The 26,003-nt window shown below is 37.6% G+C and overlaps 1 protein-coding gene across 1 annotated transcript in view; it reads right to left on the minus strand.

Annotated features, from left to right (window-relative positions):
• Positions 1-653: 653 nt before the first annotated feature.
• grp (serine/threonine-protein kinase grp) overlaps positions 654-26,003 on the minus strand; it is a 46,065-nt gene continuing 20,715 nt past the window's right edge. Inside the window, exons 5-10 of the mRNA XM_083118696.1 lie at positions 24,304-24,429; positions 18,768-18,897; positions 14,137-14,343; positions 4,962-5,206; positions 3,679-3,810; positions 654-1,669 (exon numbers count right to left, since the gene is read on the minus strand). Of these exons, the coding sequence (XP_082974822.1) occupies positions 1,451-1,669; positions 3,679-3,810; positions 4,962-5,206; positions 14,137-14,343; positions 18,768-18,897; positions 24,304-24,429 (1,059 nt within the window). The 3' untranslated portion in view covers positions 654-1,450. The remainder of the gene's footprint in view (positions 1,670-3,678; positions 3,811-4,961; positions 5,207-14,136; positions 14,344-18,767; positions 18,898-24,303; positions 24,430-26,003) is intronic.

Consider the following 26,003-nt stretch of genomic DNA (forward strand, 5'->3'; position numbering starts at 1 on the left):
GAGCATAAACAATACATATCTTAAATAATATACATACATATATATGATACATGAATTAATCATAATGTGTGTGTTAACACAAATTATGAAAAATAGCTAAAAGAAAAAAGGTTTAACCTTAAATCCTGGTAATCAAAGTGTCTACAGGGAAAAATGTACAGAAGGGACTTCTCTCAGTGTGCATCAGATTCATTTTTGAAACTTTCTAATATCAACGGTCTGATCAGCTTGATGACAAATAAGGATACCAGCATCTAACCAACTGCTCTATATTAACTTCCTGACAATATACCCTTAAAAACACATCCACTATCCTGAGTTCCAAGCACATTTTCTTGACAAGCCGTGAAAATTATTACTGTATTTTTTGAGAACTGTTCTATATTATGCATGGTATTGTAAATAAAATGTCGCATGAACTCCTCAAATTTGCTTCTTTCTGCACAAACTTGGTGATTTCCTCCAGGTGGAGAAAAATTGAAAATCTTCTACAGCAGCATTTTTTGTCTAGTTGAGGGACAAACTCAAAGTTTGTTACTCTCAGCTTGAACTGAAGTGCAATGTTGCTAAGTTTACGAATTCGGGACTTAGAATTCTTTCGGGGCAGTCAAATGCAAAGAGTACATATGATAACATGAAAATAGGGACATATGAAATTTGCATCGCTTTATTTTCAGAAATTGTACATAAAGTATATAAGAACATGTACTTTACAAATTATTGTAGTGGCACTTAAAGCACTTATTTAAAAAATGCATCCAATTTTCAACAAGCAATTCCACAACTGTATTGTACAATAGAGAGTTACAATTTTTTTCTTACAACGAAGTAAAAAACTTATTTTGGAGTTGTAATATAGTTTCGCAATTGTGCACAGAGGTCTCAATATTTGAGACATGATATTTTATAAAAAGGCACAAAACAGCAGTTTTAACTTTTACACAAATGAATAGTATGTACATAACATATGATTAGGATTTCTAGAGAAGCAAGTGGAGGTGGTAATATTTCTTAAAGCATTTACAATAATACTTGAAATGACTGGGTTCAATTAAGATTAGTCACAAATTCAGACTTTGCCATCTCGCAGTTATTCATCTAGATTCTCTCCAACTTATTTCCTATTTATCTCATTCATGGAAAATCTGTGTTGCGTATTAATTACAGGTACATTAAAAAACCACATACATCAAGCCAACTAGCATTGCGTTTCAACATCTCAATCTGCATAGAACTGGACTTTCTGAACATAAGGCACATCCAGTACAAAAAAATTACAGAAATATTACAATAGCACAACATACAATGGAATAACAACAATATGCAACACATTACAATGTTTTAGCTTTTATCACAGTTTGTAAAATGTCAATGACTAAAAAAAATGGTACACATTAAAAAATATTAGTGATGTACAATTCTTACAAAGATCAAATGTTTTTCAGTCTTCTCATGGAACAGAATTTGTAGCAATGGCTATTGGCCATGCAACCGGACCCTTTGCTATGATTTTAACCAAGCCTTCCTTCAGCTTCAGGAAGTGCCTCTTGAACTCTAGTCCATCACCTTTCGACAATCTAAAATCCAGCAATATTTTTCCATCCATGTCGATCAGATTAGCTTTGAATATGAGACGTGTCTTTCTTCTGTCAACAGTATTGATTGTTATCTGTAAAGAGATTTGGCCTAGATCAACACCAGATGCTTTGAATATTTTTTTTTATTTTCAAACTCTGCATCACTTGTTGGATTAGTAATGATAATGAACTACAGTAGTTCCTTTAATTGCAGTAAGATGGCATTAGTGTTTTACATGTCTAGCAGTGACCACACTAGAGTGTTGCAATGAGTTTTTCGCTCTAGCGGCAAATAGTTTGCACTTCAGCTCAAGTAAGCGGAATACACTTGAACCCTATTAGTAGACATATTTGTCACTTGTCCATGGTACTGGGCCCTCAAATGTGGATTCTCAAGTAAAATACTAATTGAAATTGAAAAATAAGTGAACATAGTTATGATCTCCATGTTAAAAATGCAGTTTTGTACAATTTACCAAGATATGTGAAATTATATATACAGTAGATTATTACGGGCTGAAACTACCTAGACTGACATTTTATGTTTCTACAATTATTGTCACGTTAAAATCAATGATTGTTATAACTGCATTTTATTATTTTGCAGAATAGGATCATCCTTTTCGGTAGAATATATTTGCAATTGCTTAGGCAGCTCTGTCAGAATGTGTATCCATTTTAAGTTTTGGTTTGTAGATATTGCATACTTTCATATACAGTGTGTTCAGCTTAAAAGTACAATAAAAGAAAATTTTATAAGTTTTAAGTATTTCCGTAGAGTGTTCTTCTACCTATTGAGTAACTCAATTTTTTTTTTACATACCTAGTACACCTCAACATGAGCACCATTAGTTGCTCTACAGATGTCCAACCTGTATTCAAGTTCCGCCCATGTGTTGTTCAGCATTACTGCAGCACAAATGTGATGTCGTAGATCACCCCCCCCCCCCAAAAAAAAAAAGAACACACCACACCTTCTGCTGCGGAGTCCACGTGGCTATTGTTCATTCAGTTCAGTTCGCGCATGCTGCTGAAGTTTTGCAAGCGTGGGGAAAAAACCTTTTTAAGATTATCTTTCAAACTACGTAAGGCATAAGGTGCTCTTGGTTAAATATTGCACGTAATGATTTTTTCTTTTATTGTACTCTTAAGCTGGACATGCTGTATACTGTATTTGAGTCTTACATAATACATATGCGGAATTATTATTTAGAATTGTAGTTGCAGAGTGGTTTGCTTCCATGTATGGGTTTTTAAGTTGACAGTGCTGCTTATTAGGATCTGAAATAGGGGATGTTGTCAATCATTCCACTACAAGTGCAGTACGCTCAAGCAGCATGGGGAGACTTGAACGAGTGAAAGTGGTCCCATGCACACATTCCAAAAAAAATGTTAAAATAGTTAATTATGTACAGTACAACAAAAGTACAAAGAACACCAGAGAAAAACTAAGAACATTGTCATAGCACAAAATCTGCATAGCTTGCTAAAAAATCTATGGTTGTATGATTATTTCTATGCAAGTGAAGTTTGCATTAACTTGGTAAAATCCTGTTTTTGGTACTGCAAAGTTCTGTGAAATGTGTGGATCAACCCAATATCATGTGTGCATCTTTGGCATACCACTGAACTACCAAACCAACCTGTCTTTTCAACAATATCTATAACTTAGATATCTAAGTTTTATGTGAGCATACTAAAATTATACTATTGAACATTAACTGAATTAACTAAGTTGTGGCACAACTTTGCAGTAAGTTATTAATATGCCCTATATGAGGGGTTTATGCGCACAGGAGTGGCCTTCCTAAAGAAGGTTAAACTGGTAATAGCATGAATATAACTGCAATACATTCTAATGTATGGCAGTCTACCATACTGCTTCAGATTTCTAAAATTTGGCTAAGAGTGAGTGCATGTGATGCAGAAAACACCCAAATATTAAAAAACCACATGCTTTACATGACATTTAAAAAAGCAATGGAAATTTCCATCAGCAACAAATGCTGCTGGGAGAGCATTTTCTTTTGCACGAACAAATTAGCATGAAAAACAAAAAGGTAAAAATTTTTGAAATGTAAATTCTATTTTTGACACTCACCACACCAGCAGAATTCATTTTCCATGTGTATCCAGCCTTCTCCAGCAGAGCCTGCAACTCCTTCAGTGTTGCCTGTCTGTCAGTGATAACGAAGAACCTTGTCATACGACGAACCAGCTTTTGCATAGGATTCTGAGGGGGATAGAATCATGAAAACACATTAACTTACATTAAGCAAACAAATTACCTTATTTACTATAGTAGTCTGCATTTTTTTTTTTTTTGCTAAAAATTATTAATTTTATCCTGTGTAGGAATGGAATCAGCGATACTTCATGGCATACCGTAATTCACTTATGAACTGAGGCAGTCCTAAGTTATCAATTCAATAACAATTATAGGTTCCCTTGCACAATTATAGTTTGACCCTTTCCTCCTTCACCTCCACCTAAAAGCAGCCCACTATTACTTAGAAACCTGTTTGTATGAAGTTCTGACAAAAGGAAAACAACATCTCCCCCTTCAGAGAAACACCCTCCCTGCAATCATTCAGTCACATTGGTCCAAGATTAAATACAAACTAAGACAGCAGACCAGTCTGATTTAAGAGAGAAAGAGGGAGTGGGGGGGGGGGGGTTTGAAGGTTTTCTTGCATGTTGCACTTGACATTCTGTAGATCCACAGCTTTCTCTGAAACCTTGGAAAATATGCAAACTACAAAATTACCCATAACTAACTAGCGACACTGCTCCCACACCAGGGTTTCAGATAGGTTGGTGAATCTATAGTAGGGTCTTCTCACCTTGCTGTGCAGTGTTTAGACATTAGTATTAAAGGTATGGAACTGATCTTTTTTTACAGCAGAAGAAAAGTTATGAATTATTAAGCACAAAGATGAAATGATGGAAATGTGAAATCCTATTGCTGCTCTCAGCTGTGTGAGAAGATAGGGAAAAAAACTTGATTGTCCTTTTAGGAGGAAAGGATAAACTTTCAGAATCCGGAGGAAAGCTGTATGATTGTGTGTACAAAAAGCAACAATTTGGTTTGCAGTTCAGACAGAGACATGTCAATTGAAGGCTCTTCAGTAGCAAAGGAAACAAACATGTTCAAGAATTTAAAGCAAGTTGGGGTTTGATGGTCAGATTTGTAGTGCTCTTTGCTTTTCTTTTGTGCATCGCAGCAAAGTCTGAAAAGGACTCATGAAAAGCAGTTTTGAATATATCTCCGAATTTTCATATGTTTTTGCAAGTGATCAAAGTTGGGGTCACGTTGACTTTTGAACCCCACCACTTTGTGTGTAGTTGCATCAGACGGAAGCATATTATTTTAAATTAACTTACTTGTGTTGATGTTTGAGTTCCATTCAGCTGAGAACTCAGGAGCAGGTCGTCTATATGGGCTGGCTGCGAAAATGAGAACACAACCTTCTCCTCCAAAAAAATATCCGAGGGGACACTCATGAGACACGGCTCCGGTTGTGAGCGGCCCAATCTCGTATCACTGTCTTCGTTCAGGACCGGTGGAGACAAGTCACTACCCGAGCATATTCTCTTCCCAGCTGGTGGTGTCTCAGCAGGCCTAACCACTGAACAAAAAATGGGAGAACTGTTATTCAAAGCAATAAAAGCAATAAAAAAAAGTCAATTTCATACAGTGACTGAATGAGGCTAAAATTTGACATATCTGTTCAATTTGCTCCCATTAAGACCATAGCAAAGAAGAATAAAACCCATTTATTTTCCTTCTACATTTTTATCTTCATACCAGCTGATTCTTTCAAGAATGAATCATTTTAGGGAATACAATTCTTGCCAATACCAGTAAAGTACAAACTACCAACCCATTATGTTGAAAAGATTGATTTGCTATATTTTACTTCGCTTTTGTGCCACTTTTGGCTAATGCTATGAGTGATGAAATTGATGGACACTCACAAATATCCATGCCCAGGCCAGGATTTGAACACTGAACCCCTGGCATTGTAGCACGATGTGCTAAACCACTCCACCATGGGGGGCCAGCTATGTGAAAAAGAGACTGCATTGAGCCAGTTGTAACAAAAATAGGGTTTATGAATTTTATATTTATACCGATAAAAATTATGAAATGTCAGATTGATAAAAAGTGTACACATTAATGTGTCCCATCCATACAAAATACGTAGCAACAGTACAACAAACAATTCTAAGCATAAGATTACCTGTACACACACAAATATGTAGTTTCTTATTTTGAAATGTCATCTTACACTAATAAAAAGTGTATTGTAAGAAATGTGGCATAGTGATACATCATTATGTATTTTACCAGGTAATGTCTACAGAGAAATTTGGAAAATTAAATCTTGTCCAAGTGATGCCTACAGCTTTATGGAGGGTGTGGGTACTCGAGGAAGAGAAATTTTCCTCATTCCCTGACCATAAATACAGGGTAATCATACATGAAACAACTTTATGTTCATATTATTAAAAACTATGATAGTATCACGATGGTCCGGCATCTTAGGCAAGGTGCCTAACCATTATGCAACCCAAAACTCAAAAATTCCAATTTTCTACAAAAAAAAAAAAAAAAAAAATTCAAACCGGTTTTCATGTGACCATCCGCTAGAGAGAGAGATGCGCCATTTGGAGTACCACAGTGCAGATGAGTTACAAATTTTTGAATATCTATGCCAAAGAAATATTTAAAATTATTACTAATCAAAACTAAAAATACATATAAAAACCAACCTACTTTACAAACATCCTGTACTGTACCACAATATTAGGCAAGGAGATGTGTGTAGACTAACGAGAATCACTGTTTCTTTCCCTTAGGTGAAACTTTAAAAGCCTACAGCAAACTTAAGCCAGTAAGTATGTGTGTCACCCACTTCTTGACCACCCTGTACCCCAGAAAAATACATGGAGAACTGTCATCAACACTAGTAATCACTCATTTTGTTAGAAGGAATTATGTGGAGTGTTATTTAAACAATGATAAACTGGATCACCCCCTTTTTCTTTTTTTTTGTCAATCAGTAATGCACACATGCAAATGGGGAACAACTTCTTCAAACATGAAGTGAGAACCAGGATTTAATACCCCCTTTAGACACCAGGGAAGTATTTCTCATGCTCTTTTCCTAAATACATTGCATAAGTATGCAACATCACCCAACATGCACATAGCTATCCATCTGCTGAAAGGTAAAATAATTAAACAAATATGGCAACACTACAGTCAATTCAGGTATTGATATTCAAGATATAAGTTTTGAATGACTATGATGTTTATTACATGGATAATCAAGTAAATATCAAATATGAATACTCAGACCAGGACCAGTGGTCTTAATTCTTAAACTTTCAATAACAAACCTACAAGGTTTTCACTGAAATCTATTTGAACTCAAGAGAGATTAACTGAAACTGATTGCATTACAGATAGGCTTAAGGGGGAGAGGTCTTTCTCGCTGCTGATCACTGTTGCCAACTTTGCTCATTTGGAGCCAGATCTGGCTCTTTCCTGCACTCGTTTGGCTGTGAACTGTGGCACCCACCCCCTGCCCCACTATGATGCCGCCACCACCATTGGCTCCGGCCCACAAAGACCAACTTTTCATGTGATATTGTTATATTGGCTGCATCACCCACCCCCTCTTACCTCCCCAGCTACTTTTATATAGCACCGTGGCTAAGGGGAAGATTACAATATTGTATTCCGGGAATCCTTTATTTTCGATTTTATATGAGCATCAGTGGATTATCGAGATCGGTGATGCCGGCAAATCTAGGCAGTGAACATTAACAATAAATTGCCATCACTTTAAAGCTAATGGTAAATACGGAGAAATTAGTAGTACTCACTTTATCCACGAAACTGTTTTTTCTTCTTCGTTCGATTAATTTCAGTGGCCGCTGCCACCATCCTGTACCCGTACACCTATACGTGGACATAATTATCAATATATATATATCATTTTTCTTTTACATCAATTATTTTATATTATCATTGTATCGAACATTCAACACGTCCCCAAATCCTCGTCAGTTTCAGAGAAGCCAAGCAAAGGTCATTTGCCTTGCTCACAAAAGGAGACTGCTATATTTACGCTTTCTCTCCCAGAAGCCCCTTTGTCTCCCCAACGTGAAATATTTCCATTCTTCCCTGCAACAAACCCCCTCCTCCACGTCAGCCGATAGAAAGTGGACATGGACAAAAAACCCTAACCTAACTGTGAATTTTGGCAGTTCAGTGTGTGTCTATAAGCTAGAGAGAAGAGTGTGTTGAGAATTCAGGTGACAAGTCTGTGTTGAGAATTTACGGTGACAAATCTGTGCCTAGGAATAGTACAGAAAAGTGTGTCATGAAGAGCATGCGTTAAGAAGCCAGTGTCCGCCAGTGCCCAGAGTATTGCACGTAACATTTCAGTTACGATGAACGGGATAGTTTTCGTCACAAAAACTATATATTTTTACATATAAAAGTATATATGTAACTGGTCAGTGTACAGAAGGCAGATGTGAACTGTGACGTGTGCTTCCGCAGCCTGATATATATGTAGGAATCGTCACCGGAGGGCAGTGTTATTGATACCACAGACTTGGGACAACCAGGTTCCCTAATGACAGACAATGGAGATATCAATACACAGCACCAGGACATCGGAGTAAGTGTGAATGGAATTGAAATAAGGTGTGGACTTGCAATTCTCATTATCATGTAGAGATTCTTAACATAATACAAATTCACATATCACAGTCCATCAATTTCACATATCACAGTCCATCAATCAAATCGCTATAATTTCATATGCAACCCCATCCTTTTTCCCCATCTCAATATTTTCTATTTGTTTATGTGCACCGTGCAGGTACAGCCAGGCATCGAACCCTGGAAGGCTTCGTCCCCAACCACCTATTGTTCGGTTTCAACCAAGCGGCCCAGGGGGTAAAGAGCTAGCCTGTACGTCCACAATCCTCGTTGGAACTTCGTGTACTTCTGGACCCAGATGCACAGTTAACAACAGGACACCTAGTGTCAGCCGGAGAACTACAAACAAAAGACGCACGCCAAGCAACAGTACAGCAAGTTCCAACAAGGATGGTGGCAGCGGCCACTGAAATTAATCGAACAAAGAAGAAACAACAGTTTTGCGGATAAAGTGAGTAGTAATTTCTCCGTATTTAAGCACAAAGTTATTTCATTCATTTATAATACCCTATACACTGCTTACAACAAAAGAGATACTACAATGAATCCATTTTGGCTCCAACACATGACAAAGCATTCAGCAGGAACATTTCATTTTCTCACTTTTCAACTGTGTATATTATTACTCTACTCTATAATTGAATGTTAGCATTACAATGAAAAAAAAAAACTCCTGTAAAACTGCACATTGACTAAGATGTAAACATTCCATTATTATTTTATTACTCCTAAGCAGCACAAAACTGACAATTACCATACTCACACTTTCACCTAGGACATCTTTCCATTTTCTCAACAGTTGTCTGCACTGTGTTCCTGACTTCGGTAATCTAGCTTTATGATATCCATTCTTCTCATACAGCTAGATCACCAAAGAAAGGACTACAGCCTGTCTTCTCAACTATGCTGCGAACAGACCTTCTGCTACATCTACGCGAACTCCTGGGTGAAATTGCCAATGTTCCCTGCTTTGGTAATCTAGCTTTATGACGTATGATGCAATCATACAGCTATATCACCAAAGAAACGACAAAGGCACTTTGGTCATCTTGGTTCTTCGACATCTCCCTACTTGCTTCATTCTAACTACCTTTGTTACTCTGCAGGTTGTCCGAAAAGACCCACAGCATAAGTGAAATTGACTATTTTGTGGATTTGGCAAGACTGACTGGATACAATGTTTCTAGAACACTGGACTGGTTGCAGATGACCTGCTAAATCTATTGGACTTTACATTCTAGATATATCTGAAATCCCGGATGTACAACGTGAAGATTCATAACCTGGCACACCTCCACACAAGGATCGAGGTCAAATACCATGCCACGTGGCCAGAGTATGTTCCCATGTGCTCAACCTGGAGTTCTGCCTACAGACCTGCGTGTAACTCAACTGAGGATGTAAAAAAAATGTGATTTGGCCTATGGTGGACTTTTTGGACAACTTGCATTTAATGGTGATCTATAATGCACTGAAAATAACATACAATTCAGGCAGGTCGAAACAGATTACATGAAAAATATAAACTTAACATAGAAACAGCCCTGGGATACATATTTACAAAACCAGGGTACATGAATCCTATATTTACGTGCATACAAATAATAAAATGGAAGAACTTTGTCAAAAATTACAGGCTATTTATAGATATCCATAAAATTACACCGTTTCAAATTGTAACTTTTCTCTTTCCTGAGAAACTTCACCTGACTACGATAATATCTGTGTTGCTGATCATCAGTGGAGAAATCACCTTTCTATCAAGCTTAGGTTATGAAACTAATTCATGTTGCAATATTCAACTAAGATTTACTCAAAATGTACAACATTCAATCCCTTATGTTTATCTGTATTCAGTATTCTGTATGCAGACAGATCTCTCTCTAACATTAGATTTATGTAGTCAAATATTGTAAAAATCAATTAAAAAATCAACCAACAAAAAATTGTAAAGCCTACAATACACATCCATGTCATACCTCCACACATACAAAAACATTAGAACAAAACTGAAAGATCAAGATCAGTTTAGGAGAAACTATTAGATCATGTGCTGTTTCCCAGCATTTTAAACAATTAAACACTAATTCCTCTACCTTGCTATCTTGGGGATACAAGGCAATATTTAATGTTATTTATGGTAAGATGCATGGGCCTTTTTGCTCAACAATTACTATACATGATACACACTTCATGGTATTTTGCACTCGCAATACATATGCAAGGTGACTGATGATCACTGCCCCACTACCCCAGACACCGAGTAAACCTGAACTTGAACAAGACCTCAGAGTCACTCAGTACCTGAGAGAGGGAGGCAGCAAAAGAAACTTTGAAGCTGAGGTTCAACTTTATACCACTTGAGCATATACATTACAAAATTAAAACATTATTGGGGATTCCTGTATATTGAGAATCACCCTGTATGAACAAGAATAATCAATCCAGTTTGTGACCATTTCCAACACACTGTTATTTCCTAAACAGAAATACACACGTCAAGAGTGGAACTTCATAAATGATATATTTTAACTGATAAGAAGGTGGATTACATCATAACATACAAAATCATACATAAAGATACACAAAGAAGGTGCATAATAATTGCTATTCACAGACTAATACACTTGGTATAGCTGCCAGTTCACCATGCATAATAATGCATGTTATGGTATATAACACACATATACTGCAAAATTAAGTTCTACAAAAGGCAACTGTTTTGTACAATTGGAACTTACTAGCAGTTTCAAAGCTATTCAGTTAGGTATGAACACATTTTGCTCTCCCTGGTGTTAAAAAGCAAGTATGCTGTGTGTTAACAGCACTGCATGCGGTTACCAGGACTTTTTTTTAAATGAGATTTTAAAACTTATACTTTCAAGAAGTATCGCATAAATACAGTTCATAAAATAAAGACTTCCCAGAAGTGGGATACTACCAATAGGAGAGGTTCTACAGACCCGTTAAAATCCTACCCTTGTACACTATTGACAATAATTACCAGACACCAATTAACTAAGGAACATCACATCTGCACCAGCAATACACACATCATAAGCCACTAGAATGACTCATGAAGAACATTGAGTGTGTTGCAGACGTTTATACTGCTGCCGGCAGTCAAAATAAGTGCAAGTCAGTGATGTAGTGGTGAAATGAAAATGTGTGTGTGAAAACCACAACTGCGACCTGGGAAGCGAAAAAAAATTACCCGATAGGCAAGTGATCCGACATGTGAAGTCAAACTGGCAAGTTTCTCTGGACAGTGGCCACACTTCCGAATGGTATTGGGGAAGTGACACCAGAACTGTACCATTTGGCTACAGGTGGTGGGTGGCACTGGGATTCCATGGAAGACTTGTGGCACAGAAGCCGCCAATGATTACTATCTGGAACGTGCCACGTTGATTACAAAGGTCCAAAGAAGGTCTCCAGGTTGTCCCTAGAACAATGAAAAACATCGTACCCACCCTGAAACTTGGCGGCGATTGAATCATAATATGGCAACTCCGCTCCCCACCTTGTGACAGCAGTTCGGAAGTGGCACTTTTCATTTCCAGCACGACAACATGACCATCCATAAAGCAAGGGCCATGACCAAGTGGTTTGACAACATGGGAGTGAATGAACCCAATTGGCCACCTCAGAGCCCTGATCTAAACTCCACATCTGTGGAATGAGTTAGTGCAGTTTACTATCCAGCCTAAACTGCTCATGCACAACCAGCGAGCTGTTAAGTCATTTTTCGGAGGAATGGAAGTGACTACTGACAGACATTTACCGCAAACTGATGGAAAGGCTTTCTTGGAAGGGTAGAGGCTGTGATAGAGGCAAATGGTGGATCATACAGACACCAGATCAACACTGAAATTTTTGTGAACCCAGGACCATCCACACCAAAAGCAATAGTGCTAAGATCGGTACACAGGAGGTCTACTATTTATGATAGACACTTCAATTCCATTAAGATAGATTTCGTATTACCAATTCATTATCCACAACAGCTCAATACCAAGTTGAGCCACACATTTCACAACTTTTCAGCAAATTATATTTCTTAAAAACTTTGTGGAGCATTTTTAGTTTTCTTTACAAAATATTTTTATTGTGTCATGAGGACAGGCTACAAGAGCACACACTATATATAAAACAAGCCCACTTCAGTTACAAAACAAATCAAAAATAATTTTATATGTACATACATATAAAATTCTAAAAGAAATTGAGACACGTTCCTAACAAGCTAAACAATGAAAAATAATGATTGTAAAAATATTAGACTTCAAAGTTCATAAATCATGAAACAAAATTAAAAGGACAAAAGAATTATTGCTAAATAAATGAACTAGTTTAATTGGATATGTAAAAACCTGCCATTAAAATAATACACGATATAACTTGCTATTCATTTTATGCAACTAATGTTTGCATAAATAGGCACAAAATGTAATTTTATGGTTATTCTAGTGATAAATGAACCAAGCAAGAATAAATGCTTTGAATGTGTGCGAGATCAGTGACATGAGTCTCTCTCAGTTTAATACTGTCAATGATCGAACTAACATTTCAGCAAATTTTCAATTATGTATTATGCAGTAAGGATGGACTGTTGAAATCTTTGCCAGTAAGGTTATCAATATAAAATTGCATATGTTGCTTAATCTTTGCTTTAGAGTAAAAGCAAGCAACATACATGTCATTCATAATGCCATTGTTTGCTTGTTTAGCAGACTGAATATGCCTACTTTGTACAACTGTAACACTGTCCTGTAAATCTTTAAGGCCACCGAGATGCTGGAAACAGAACTCAACAGACCCGCATCCAGCGTCTGTGGGCGATAACCTGCAGACTTCTGGCACGGAAATCCCAGCAGTGGGTGTTAAACCATTTGATTTCAATAGAAGCAAACAACAGAAGTTCTGTTGCAGTGTATTTCAGAGTTTCGCCGCATCTCAGTGGGCATCAAGGTTAAGATTGAATATGCCTTTCCAAGTCGTAACTTAGACCTCTGATTTATGGGTTCTAAAAAGCTTTTAGGTTCCAAGAATAGGCTCTAAAAAATTCTAAAATAGGTTCAAAAAAAAATTAAATTAGGTTCCATAAAACTTGAAATGGTTCAAAATTCCTTAAAAATGATTCTCAGATACAATCCTTAAAAAGAAATATACTAAGAAATTTACCATTTATATACCGACGAGACACTTTCTGAAGTATCCTGCGAGTTATGCAATTCACGGGAAATTGATTAATTCTGCTGTAAATATTTAAGAAGCAAAAATGGACCCCTTTACACAGGAATAAACTTAATACTCTGGTAACTACATAAATGTGCTTTTAGAAGGGATAAGTTTATTTTGTGTAATAAATGCAGTTTTAAATCAAATTTAGGATTATATTCACAATTTAAAAACCAAATTGTCATTTTATATAGCACTTTTGATGTGATTATTCACCGCTATAACACAAGACATTTTATTTTACCGCTTTTGAACCCGAAATACTGTTTTTGTACCAAAATTTTGCTTTTTTATTTACCAAAAATATGTGCCTCTACTTATTTTTTATTTACCTTCAAAGGTAAAAATAGATTAAAAACCTAAAATCAGAGGCCTAGTCATAACCTTGACACAATGAACGTGCATATGGAGCACGTCATGTGGCCACCGAGCACAATCATAGCCCAAACAAATTGAATAGAACTGTAACCTTGTGTTTGTCAGAACACAGCAATCAACTGGAAGCATAAAGCAAAGCAAGCAGCTGTGCCATGTCGGCACAGTAATGTTGATATAGGAACTTGCTCTGCCACCTACCTTGAGTCTTCAAGAACCTCTTCTTGAGCCACATGTGGTTCCTGACCTTCTTTATGGTTGACCGACTTGAAGGGAGAGGCACAAGAATCTGCATAGCAAGGGACAACGCCATGTTGTCCAGCTTCGTCCAGGGAGTGCTCGTGAAGTGGTGGTCTTTCCAGTTAAGATACTCCCGGCAGTTCGAAGTTGGGCTATCCCATGGCAACTCTGGAATAACAAAAGCTTCGTAAAAAATCTGTCTTGTTTAGTGTCGTAACCACAGGTTCTAGAAAAACACAATCAAGTCGCCATCATATAAACAATATAATTTTAAGACAATTTACAAATATGATTCCCAAATCTTTGCAGACTTGTATCTAATCAAAATGCAATTACTAACACTAAGTCTTCAATAAAGACTAAAATACTAAATTTTACTTTATTGTGACAAGTTTTCACCAAGTTTGTAACCAAGGTTTCAGGTCCAGTTGCAAACGGGAATATGTGTAGGGTTGGGACCATATTTTTATGTGAAACTTTTTCCTGCTGGGAGATGTATGGTCCCCGATCAATTAAAACAGTAACACATGAGAAAGATGAGCCTTGAATTAGCAACTAATAGGAATTGTACAAAATAAATTAAAAGTCATTCAGAACTCTTGGCAAATTCAACACTTGGATTGACTTCTAACATACCATTTTGTATCAAACTCTCAAATAACCATATCCAATTAATTGCTCCCATACACTGAGTAGTTAATTCCATTCCTGACCTTGGTAACCTAGTGTAGGTGTTCTTAAAACACATCCTACAGCTAGGATACCAAAGAAAAGAACAAAACCAGTTCATCCACTTTGTAGTTGCTTCTGTCGACTGGAAGTGTGTTTCCAAGGTTGCAGGAAAACTTTTATCGCTGAAAATAAAACTAGTACAGTGTTCCAAGAGGATTATGTTGACATGGAGAGAGCAAGAAATCAGGTGGTTCTTTAGGGGTGGGGTGGGGTGGGAGGAGGGTCAATAAAGATTTTTAACATGTACAATGCTCAGACTGCATAGCCCATCTGGTACTGAAATACTCATTATAAAAATAACAAATTCTGGTAACTCGAAGTGGTTACTGAATCTGGTGGACCCATGCATGACATGTCAATATCAAACAAGTTGTTAATGTTTTACAAACAAAAAAAATAGTGATCTCAGTTGTGTGTTTTATGGGGGACAGAAGGGTAAAACCTTATAACTGAGAAAAACATATTATTCAAATAATTAAAATTGTAAAATTAAGTACACAAAAGAAAGAAAAGGAGTACTACATATACACCAAAGTTTGCTATATTGCACTAATATATTCTAAATAGTTATTGTAATTTCACAAATTGAAGGCACCAGGGGGGGGGGGGTGCGAGGGGTGCAAGCAAGGTTACCCGTTTGATCCATTCAGCCAATTCCCTGCAAAAAACTATGCTGAACATTAGGACATTCATCTCGATCTTATGTTTACTGTAACTCTCGTATCCCCGCTTTTTAAGTTTTCCAAACCCCGTCAAAAGCCTGTCCTGTATGCCAGTCAACCTCTCCCTCCCTCTTCCTTGCTTTTGTAGCTGCCTATTCAATCACCATGCGACCTTGAACTCCTGCCTTACGATCGGGAAACAAGCTAACTATTACCGAAACTAGTCTTTGAATGCTGATTTCTCTAGCATTTTAACACATTCTAAAAGCGTGACTTGGGTGTCTTTGTTGTGCCTCCCCCCAAAAAACATATGTGGACAATTGAGAACATGGCTCAATCACTATTCCCATTTCTTTATCTATGTAATTGTTCCTAGTAGAAGGGGGAAGGAGAGAGGGAACTTGCTTGGAAAACTTCTCTCTTGTTTGCCGGGAGAAGCTTAAGAATAATTTGCCAATCCAAGTTATCCAATATTGGTTTAGGAACGGGGTGAAAAAAGTCTCTAATCTCCTCTCACAAGAGATAATCTGCAACTGCTGTGCAGGGCCAGTGCCATGCCCAGGATTTTTGAAAGGAAGTGGTTTAAGTATATTTTTTTTAGTAGTCAGCCCTAATTTTGCCATATTTTCCTGCCTACAACGTTTATTTTAGGAATACTGGGCCAAGGAGGAGGGGGTATGATTCCCACCAACCCCAACCCCCCCCCCCCCCCTTGGGCACACCACTGTGCAGGGCCATTCATAAAGCAGCCTTCTGTTTAATGCTGCTATCTGCATAGGAAATATTGCTCCTGTCCCCCTTACATTACAATAATCCTTCCCCCTTTCTGTACCTTGATATAGGAATAAGCTTGCTGCTGACTCTGGTGGATAATACAAGATTAATCCTTTTGAACACTAAGAGTCAGTGGCGTGACAGTATTTTCAAGGGGAGGGGGGGTTACGTATACATTTCTTTCTTGCCTCCCCGATGGCATCTGCATCGTTTTGCAATCAAGGGGTTCCAGGTTACATACCTGGTGGAGGCACTTTAAACTGTAGGTCGTCCCGATTAGCCTTCTGTGCATAAAGTGGACTTGAAACCTTTAGCAGATGGCACCTTTGTAAGCATGTGCTTTTCAAACTTGCTGCTAGCACAAAAAAATTGTAGCTCGAGAACTAATTGTTTTAGAGAGATTAAAATTTGTTTTGTTTTCTTCTTAAACACATGGCTTTTAGCGGAGTTAAAATTTACACATTGTGCCTCCCAATAGTTTGGGTTAACCAAATTTCAAGGGAAGCACAACAAAATACCACTCTATGAGGATATGTAATGCTAGAGTTACAGCTTCGAAAAAAATGTAATAAAACTGAAATCGCTGCATTCTGAAATTTTGCATAATTACGGAATTTCGCTTTTAGCATCGACCCCTATGCATGCTGTATGGACAAAATTTTGAGAGAAACAACACAAAGGCCACTATGAGCATATGTAATGCTCCCCCTGCAAATTTGAAAAAGATGGAAATTACAGTGTTCAAAAATTTTGCGTAATTACGGAAAAATTCAAACTTTGGGATTTTGCCCCCGCTTCCCCCCTGGACTCAAATGTCTGAAGTTACTTAAAATGTTGTTTTCTGTTCATTCTTATATTTAGAATTTAAAATTTTATAAAAGAAGCAGTGGTTGAACAGTATAGCCTTTTATCTTTAATTTATACCATAGAAACAAAAGGGAAAAAGTGCTCATTACAAATGGAGCTTGCAGAAAAAAAGGCACACAGTCTATGAGCGCTGCTTTCACACGTTAAAAATAAGTCTCAATGTTCAATAATTCGTTTTTCTGCGATTTAGTTTTGCATAATAAAAAGTACTGCAACACCTCAGTCTTCAACAACCGTATTATCTTTAAATATGATGGTAATAAGACCCAGCTGAACTCCCCCCTGCAGGCCGCTGTCTACTCCCCCTCCCTTTCTTCAGCTTGTTTGTAATGTTTACGACAGGCTGGGAAGTGTGGCACCAGTAACTTCTCTGACAGCTTGAAAGATATCAATCTCCGATCTGCTTCAGGCAGATACGACTTGTGGAAGGCAATGCAAAGAACAAAAGCAGGATTATTTAGCACATGCCAATCTTGTTGAAGGGTGCATAGCCCCTCCACTTCTCTCCAATGCGATAAAAATAGAATTCCAAGTCGAGAGTCTGGTCCCATGGTTGCAGCTAATAAGAAAACCTGTATGAGAATGGGAGGCAGATGTTATTATCACGGAAATCTTTAACTTCAAGAGCAGCATTCTTTCAAGCAAGCAGAGTTATAAACGTATAACTGAAGTCTTTTCCTTGTTGGGACTGAGCTTGTCGAACGTATAACTGAAATATAATAGCACGCAGTCTTATGGGAATTGGCAGGGACTGCCAGAAAAAAAACGTACTATCGCGAAACTTATAATTGCAATGTATTAAACTTTATCATGCAAATTTTTTAAAAAATATATATATTTGATGAAAAACAGCTGTGTTGCTTTGTTTCACTTGGTCCGAGTTCCTACAGTTTGTACATGCCCCCGACCCAACAAGTGGTCACAGTGATAATGCAGGTCATCACAGAATGTGAAGAGCCAAGCACAAACTTGAAATGCACAAATGCATTAAAATTACTTCCAAAATATACAATTACAGTGGAACTCTCAATTTTATATCATTCCAAGATTTCACATATTTCTACATATACATGCAATCCTCATGGTCCCAATACAGCAACATAGAATTTTCCTGTATTGTACATTATTGTCTTGATCCCCTAAAAAGATTCTACAGTACATGTACATTAAGCTAAAATATAAATTAAAGTCTTAACCATGCATTACCTAAACTATAAAAAATTAACCAGAGGATTCCAAATAAATTGATGAAGGCAGACAATTTTTTCTGAACGGAAAAAAATATACATATGCAAAATACCCCCCCCCCCCCCAAATAATCTAAATCCCAGGAAGGGTGGGAGAACAAACTTATCTCAAATGTTAACGCAGTATTGATAAAGGACAGCAATAAATGCGAAATCAACTCCATAAACTTCACACAATACAACTCAAATTTTAAGTTCCTGAATTTTAAATTTTCCAACATCATGCACTCAATTTTGATGGTCTCAACATAGCAAAATAATGTCGGCCAACACTTTGCATTAGAAATTTATCCAGACTAGTGATACTTACCACCAGTTAGCATAGCAACCAGGATAATGCCACACGACCAAATGTCTGCTGGTTCTGCATGGTAAGGCCTAAGAAGAACCTCTGGTGCTACGTATGGAAGAGTACCACAACGCTTGTCTAAGGGACGTTCCTGTAACAAATGTAATCCAAAATCAAAGCAATTCTTATGACAACCATATCTCAACTACCAAAAAAATAGTATTTTTTTCTCAAATGAATGATCAAAATTGAAATGATTCTAGTTACTAGCAGACATAACGGCAGAGTATTTACTGCAGTTTTCAAATCAAGCACACATGGGTGATCACAATACACTCTGCAGAGATTGTTGCCCCTGCCCCCCCTCAATTCTCTCAACAAGAATCATTCGAGCAACAAAGCCACAAGTTTTTAGATATGGCACTTTTTCCAAAAATCTCATTCACATGTTTCATAGTTGTTATCAGGAATAGGCAATTTAGTCCTCAAATAGACAATACAATCATAGTACTGTAGAGTACCATTGAGCTATGTGTGTTCTAAACTATACACAGTGAAACCCCGATAAGTTCCCGGACTTTTACATTTTCCTGCATTATACACCCGATCTTTATGGTCCCAATAGAGCAAAATGTTATAAAATTTCCTCGATATTACATTTTCCTGCATTTAAAAAACAAAAAACTAAGGTGTGTAGTTATACAACCTGAAAACTTTTCACAAAAAAAAATTGAAAATGGTGTTATTTTCTGTTAATTGTGCACAGTTGTTGCTCTTCTACGAAATTCTTCCAATTGTAGTTCATGAGAAACCAGTTTGTATTGAGACCTATGGAAAGGAAAAAATCTAAGTTTACTGCAAGTGAAACTAAGAATCTTGACAGCAGTCACACTGGCGCCAGCAAAAGTCTGGGCAGAATGAATGTTGGATTTTATACTACTAGAGCAGTGGTATACAACCTGGGGTACTCGTACCCCTGGGGGTAGGCAAATATTTTTAGGGGCACAATTTAAAATAATTATAAATAATGAAAACTGTTTCTGACAGAGATAACTTGAAAATGTAATAAAGGGAAGCAAAGAAAATAGACATTTCTATGTCAACATTTTCCTCAAAGTAAATATAGAGAGGGAGAGAAAGGGGGATTCAGTGTTATTTCGTGACTTGCGTGAAGGTGCGGTTTCTTCTAGTCTCTCCCTCTTTATAGTTACGTTCAGTTTCTCGTTATTAGTGTGGTGATTTTAACTTCTGTTGCATCATGGATAAATTCATAAGAGGAAAACAAAATCAGCGAGACAAGTGAAAATAGCGCTAGTGTTGAACCACCGACACTGAAAAGTGCTGCAGAATCGGTTCCTCCTCCACCAGATATCACTGAAAATAGTGTCGAACCATCTACAAGGAAGTCGAAAATCTTGAAAAATGTTAAATACAGTTATTACAATGAATCTTACATTAAATATAGATTTGTATCTAATACATGTGACCCACCTCTTCCCCTCTGCTTTATTTGTAATCAAACTTTATCGAATAACTGTATGAAACTATCCCTCCCTCGCACACACTTGGTAACATCATAAAGAGTATAAAGACAAAACAATCGAGGAGCTGGTGTGCAGAAAACAAGCTCAGCGATCTCATTAACAGGTAAGAAATATACCTGTAATTTTCCTTTATTTTATAGTTCTCCTTTTTATAGTAAAACTGTATTTATTAGGTAATGATTTGCATAATTTATTTTAGATGTAGTTATGTATAATCTGAATTAAACTTGGGGAAAGGGGGGGTCCATGCTTGAGTGAAAAAGTTTCTTTAGGGGTACACTGAGAAAAAAAGGTTGAATACCACTGTACTAGAGCATTCTCCATTTCAGGATTAACTGGTAAGGTAAGACCTCTCACGAGAGACCACCCCTTTTCTAGGCACCAGAAAAAAAGCATGTAAATTTCGTTCTGGTTTGGCTGTGTAAAATACATGGTGTAAAAAAGTCACGAAAATAAAGTTTTCTTTGCTTCAGTCAACTTCATTCCAGGGAGCCATCCAAACTCTTCCTCCACTTGCATTGTAATCTGCACTGAAAAAGAAAACACGCAACTAGCGATCTGTTTGCACCGAATGTTTATCCTAGGACACTCAATTATTCGGGTTTGGAATTGGATTTCACTTTAAACTGTATATTTAGTCCTGATTAGCCCATCAGCATAAAATGAACTCAAACAAGCTTCATGAAACCTGCACATTTTCAGATATTAAAATGGGAGATTGTTATTTACTGTCACATTAATGAACAATTTAATGTTGGATTTAGGAGTCTTAATGTCCAACACCCACTCTGCCAAAAGTTTTCCCCCTCATTTTCTTTCTTTAAATCGGTCTCAAGAGTTAATTTCTACATTGAGCATTGTGTGATTTTTCTTATGGTAGGTGAATGGTTCTGGAGAAAAGTGGCGATTATATATAACTTTGTGTGTATTTCCTTCTAACACTGCTCTGAGTGGTCAAGAAGTTTACTCTTGTCTCAGGTGCAAAATAAAAGTTACAGTTTTGCTTATCAGAAGGTGCAGAACATCAAGTTGCTTTAACGCCCTGGATGAGTCATTGCTGTTATCGGCAAGCAACAGCGTAAAAATAACAAGACAGGCAGGGAATTAGAGCAGCAGGTGACAGAAGAGAAAATCCTCTGCATTTTAAAAATAACGCAACTGTCGAAGACCAAACTTTTATCGGCAGTGTGACGAAAGAAATGATCCTTGCTTTAAGTTTTGGCATGCAACAGACAATAATACAGGCAATATTTCCTATGCAGACTGCTGCATTAAAAAATAAATATAAAAAAAAGACCTGAAATCTGCAATTATCACATTGCCGTGCACATTTGTGGCAGAGAATACACTGGAAGGGGAATCATTTTATTTTTTACTTGTTCTTGTTAGTTTTTAAGAATGTATCCAGAACTGGTTGCTTCATTTTAGACGTCAAAGGAAAGGAGGAGGGGTCCACTTCCACCCTCACCCTTAATCAGCCCCTGTGCACACACAAGCAAGAAAATTGTGGCTGAAACAATCAGCATAATTATTTATCAGTGTCAAGAATGTCCTCTTTCAACTCATTTTACAGAAATCACGAACAGTAATAAATAGCGTGGGTCGTCAAAAATCTTTCACAAAATTAAATAAAAAAATGTGAACAAATTGAAATATAAAATAGCATAAGTCGTCAACAAGCTGTAATCAAAACCAAGAGAAATCCACAACACAATGCACAAATCCAAGTCATAATAGCGTAAGCACAAAGACAGTGTAGCATATCCACGAGCAAGCAAAATCACAATGGCAAAACAAGCCTGGCACGTGAATAGCAGCAGTCGTGTGCAGGGTAACATTGTCCTCCCCTACACCCACATGCCAGAGGTCTAGTGAAGGGAATAGCAACACAGCGAATGAGTGCAACATATTTCTCAGATTTCTTTCAATTTTTCAAGTTGTTTATTTTTTTCCAAAATTTGTCACGGTTCCCAGGAAAAGGGTCGTTACTTCAAGAGTCATAGGATCGAGAGCCAACTATAACAACTTTTCTCCTGAGATTTCGGTCCGTGTAAGGAAGGGGGGACTGGTGGTCACCCACCAACATGAGGAAATTGGGGAGCAAGGAATGAATAGCAAAACAAGGTCATGTTCTGCTGACCACACTTCAACCCGTAACTGGTTGGATGATATCCCACTTCTGGTGGAAGTGAGGCCGGCAGTCTGTAGATAGGTCCTGGCCCTCACTCCACAGGTTACGGTTCTGTTTTACTGATGAACAGCATTTTAGAGGCCTAGTGCATGCCTTGTACCAACATTAGGAATAAATAATGTTAAGTGACCGTTTTCCTCTTATAAACACACTTGCATTGTTTCAAACAGTCATCAGGTAAGATAATAAGGATGATTGTACAGGGTGGCTCAATAAGGTCACTTAACACCCTCAGTACAAGGCCACTGCGGCATGGAATTTGAAATTGGCGATGACCAATCATTGCCTGGCCAAGGGGGAACCACATTGACGCCACCCACATGGTCGGCGGCCATCTTGATGTCTGCCATCTTGAATTCAACTTCAGAATTTTAAATGGGAAGGGGGTCGTGCGACATATCAAAATGGGCTAGAATTTCACGAGAAATGCAATGGTGAAGGTTTTTTCGACGTATCTTTAACCAGTAAAAAGTTATGACTGAATTCTTGTACCAATTTGCTCCTTTTTGAGGTGTTAGAAAAATGCCTTAAAATTTTATTAGCGCATCGGTAATGCATCGAGATCAAAGTGACGATGCTTTTTATCTGATAACCCATTTTTGACAGATCAAAGCTGAATGGTTAGTGTTGGTAAGTTAATGGTGTGACGTGCTGTGTGGAACACGATTGGTTAGTCAATTTTCCATCAACGGAACCTTAAATGCTTAGGGCTACTTGGATTTGTTAAATAAACAGTTTTTTCCATCCTTCCTTATGGAAGAAGGTACTTTTTACAGAGTTTTTTCAATAGGGAAGAACACCAGAACACTTATGGGAATGTTATGAAGCAGTTTTTGTCCAAAGTTAGTTATCAGATGACAAGGGTCGCATATTCTGTTTATGAACTTCCTTCTGAACATAAACATTAGCCTTGTCACTGTGAAGGACTTTTAATTCAGTGGAAGCATCACACTGTAAATTGTTCGCGACAACCATTCATAATGAGCAGCTCTTCATGGATGTATCCGATTAAAATAATGTGCAATGGCATGCCAACTTCTCTCCCTAGACGTCACTTTGATCTCGATGCATTACCGATGCGCTCAACAAATTTTAAGGCATTTTTCTAACACCTCGAAAAGGAGCAAATTGGTACAAGAATTCAGTCATAACTTTTTACTGGTTAAAGATACGTCGAAAAAACCTTGACCATTGCATTTCTCGTGAAATTCTAGCCCATTTTGATATGTCGCACGACCCCCTTCCCATTTAAAATTCTGAAGTTGAATTCAAGATGGCAGACATCAAGATGGCCACCGACCCTGCAGGTGTCGTCAATGTGGTTCCCCCTTGGCCTGATAACGATTGTACATCATTTCCATGTTGCGCGCTGCAGTGGCCTTGTACCGGGGGTGTTAAGTGACTTATTGAGCCACCCTGTACATCTGATGTAGCTAAAGTTAGTTTGATTCTAATTCTTCCATCTTTCATCCTCTTCTCAGCTAGTAGGTACATATAACATTCATATTACAACTTTAAGAAACAAGTGTTGCAAATAAGGTCTTTTAAGCATATTAAACTTTTGATTCAAAGTATGGCAGTGGTGATATTTTCTAGTAAAGAAAAATTGGGTTGGTAAAATATTGGATGATTCTATGTTCAGGTCTATGCATACTTTTGTTCACCCTCTTTGGTAAAATCACAATGATAAATAACATGAAATAAGATTGCAAGAACGCAATAAAACTCATGCTCTATCCAGAGTTTCAACCCAGAACACACTACACTACACACACACTCCACTAAGCTAACAAAGAAACAGTGGGAAGGGAAAAATACTCACCCTGCCATTATTTCTATACAGCGTAGCCATGCCAAAATCGGTTATCTTCAAATCATCGTGAGCATCCAGCAGCAGGTTCTCTGGTTTCAGATCCCTGTGTGTTACCCCTCTGCTGTGAAGGTATTCCTTTTACAAAGAAAAAAAAAGTTGTAATTGTAGTGTAGAAGTTTACTTGCATTTAATTTTTATTTAGCCTCTTTAGGTTGTAATGAGGGTGAATTGAGGGACACTCACAAAAGAACACCAATCCCAACCTGGAACCTCTTGACTACCGACCGTCCACAACATTCTGAGCCCCAGAGGCCAAAAAGTTTAAGAAAATGACACATTGGGGACAGAAAAGAGATAATGCACATGCATGGGAAACTCAATGAAAAAAAACACTATTAGTAGAGGCACATATTTTTGGTAAATAAAAAAGCAAAATTTCGGTACAAAAACTGAGTCAATTTCGGGTTCAAAAGCGGTAAATAAAATTAAACTGTTTCCAGCTTTAAAACGAAGTAGGTGTGGCCAATAAGTTACCGAAATTTGTATTAATGCGCGCGGTGCCCACTTTCTATTCGCCAGCACTTGCCCCTCCCTCCTAGCGCACGTGTTAGCTTCAGTGTCAGTATTTTTCACAACGTTTCGAAACTAAAGTGGCTTTTAAAAATGTGCAAATATTAGTTTTTAAAATGAACACTGTTGTAAATACGAGAGATGAATAAAATATAATAAAATAGAGGTAAACACTTACGATGTCAGTTCTCGTCAATGGTAATATACCATGTAAGAAGAATTCACACAGCTGGCGGAGTGGTTATCACTGTGCGCTACGACGCCAGGAGTCCCGAGTTTGAATCTTGGCCTGGGCATGGATGTTCTTTGTGAGTGTTATTTCATCAATTTCACCATATCATCACTCATCCTCATCCTCGCGATTAATCAAGTGTGGCAGAAATGCGAAGTAAAATAAACCAAATGAATCATGCAATAATTTAACCATCGTAGACAAACTCATATCCATGAAAAACAAACATCCACTTTCCTGCTGACGGCAGCAAGTACAAAATCGGCTAAAATGTGCCATCCGCGTTTTTGTTCGGCTGAATTTCCTTGCGGACCGCATAAATCCTTGTTTTTAAGACACCTGTTCAGAAGTTAACGATTCAACACAATACTCTGGATTCCCCGCAATTTTGGTATCGCCACTTGCTCAAGGTTTCAAATGTAGATGTTTTGTAACACTTGCTATTGAAGCCACATCAACATTCAATGATACTTACAACCTATAAACACTACGCAAAATCTCGAGAACCACCACACGGCAAGGGAGAGGAGGGCAGGTTTTGCAGGGTCGAGGGGAGGAAAGCTATAAATAGCCGTGTGCTTGAGGGTAGTAGTGTTTCGGAAGATTCTTGACCACCAGAAGTAGTGTCTCCAACTATGTTAGTTTTTCCCTTATGAATTAGATACAAGAAATGTGAATGTCTTATTAGGTACACGCGTGTTGGAACATTAATAAAACTTTGTAGTTGCGAAGTTGGCTATGTAGCAATTAGATACGATAACAGCTTTGGAATATTACCGAATTGTAACGATGTTTCTATAAAGGTCGGGTAGCAACACTGAATGGCACAGTTTGCCCATCTGTAACGCCAAAAGCTTGTGTCCCCGCCCTCTACAAATTCCTTCCTGGAAGCATTTGCCAGTGTATG

The sequence above is a fragment of the Lepisma saccharinum genome, chromosome 3 (assembly GCF_977018435.1).
Source record: "Lepisma saccharinum chromosome 3, izLepSacc3.1, whole genome shotgun sequence".
In the NCBI taxonomy this organism is placed as follows: domain Eukaryota; kingdom Metazoa; phylum Arthropoda; class Insecta; order Zygentoma; family Lepismatidae; genus Lepisma; species Lepisma saccharinum.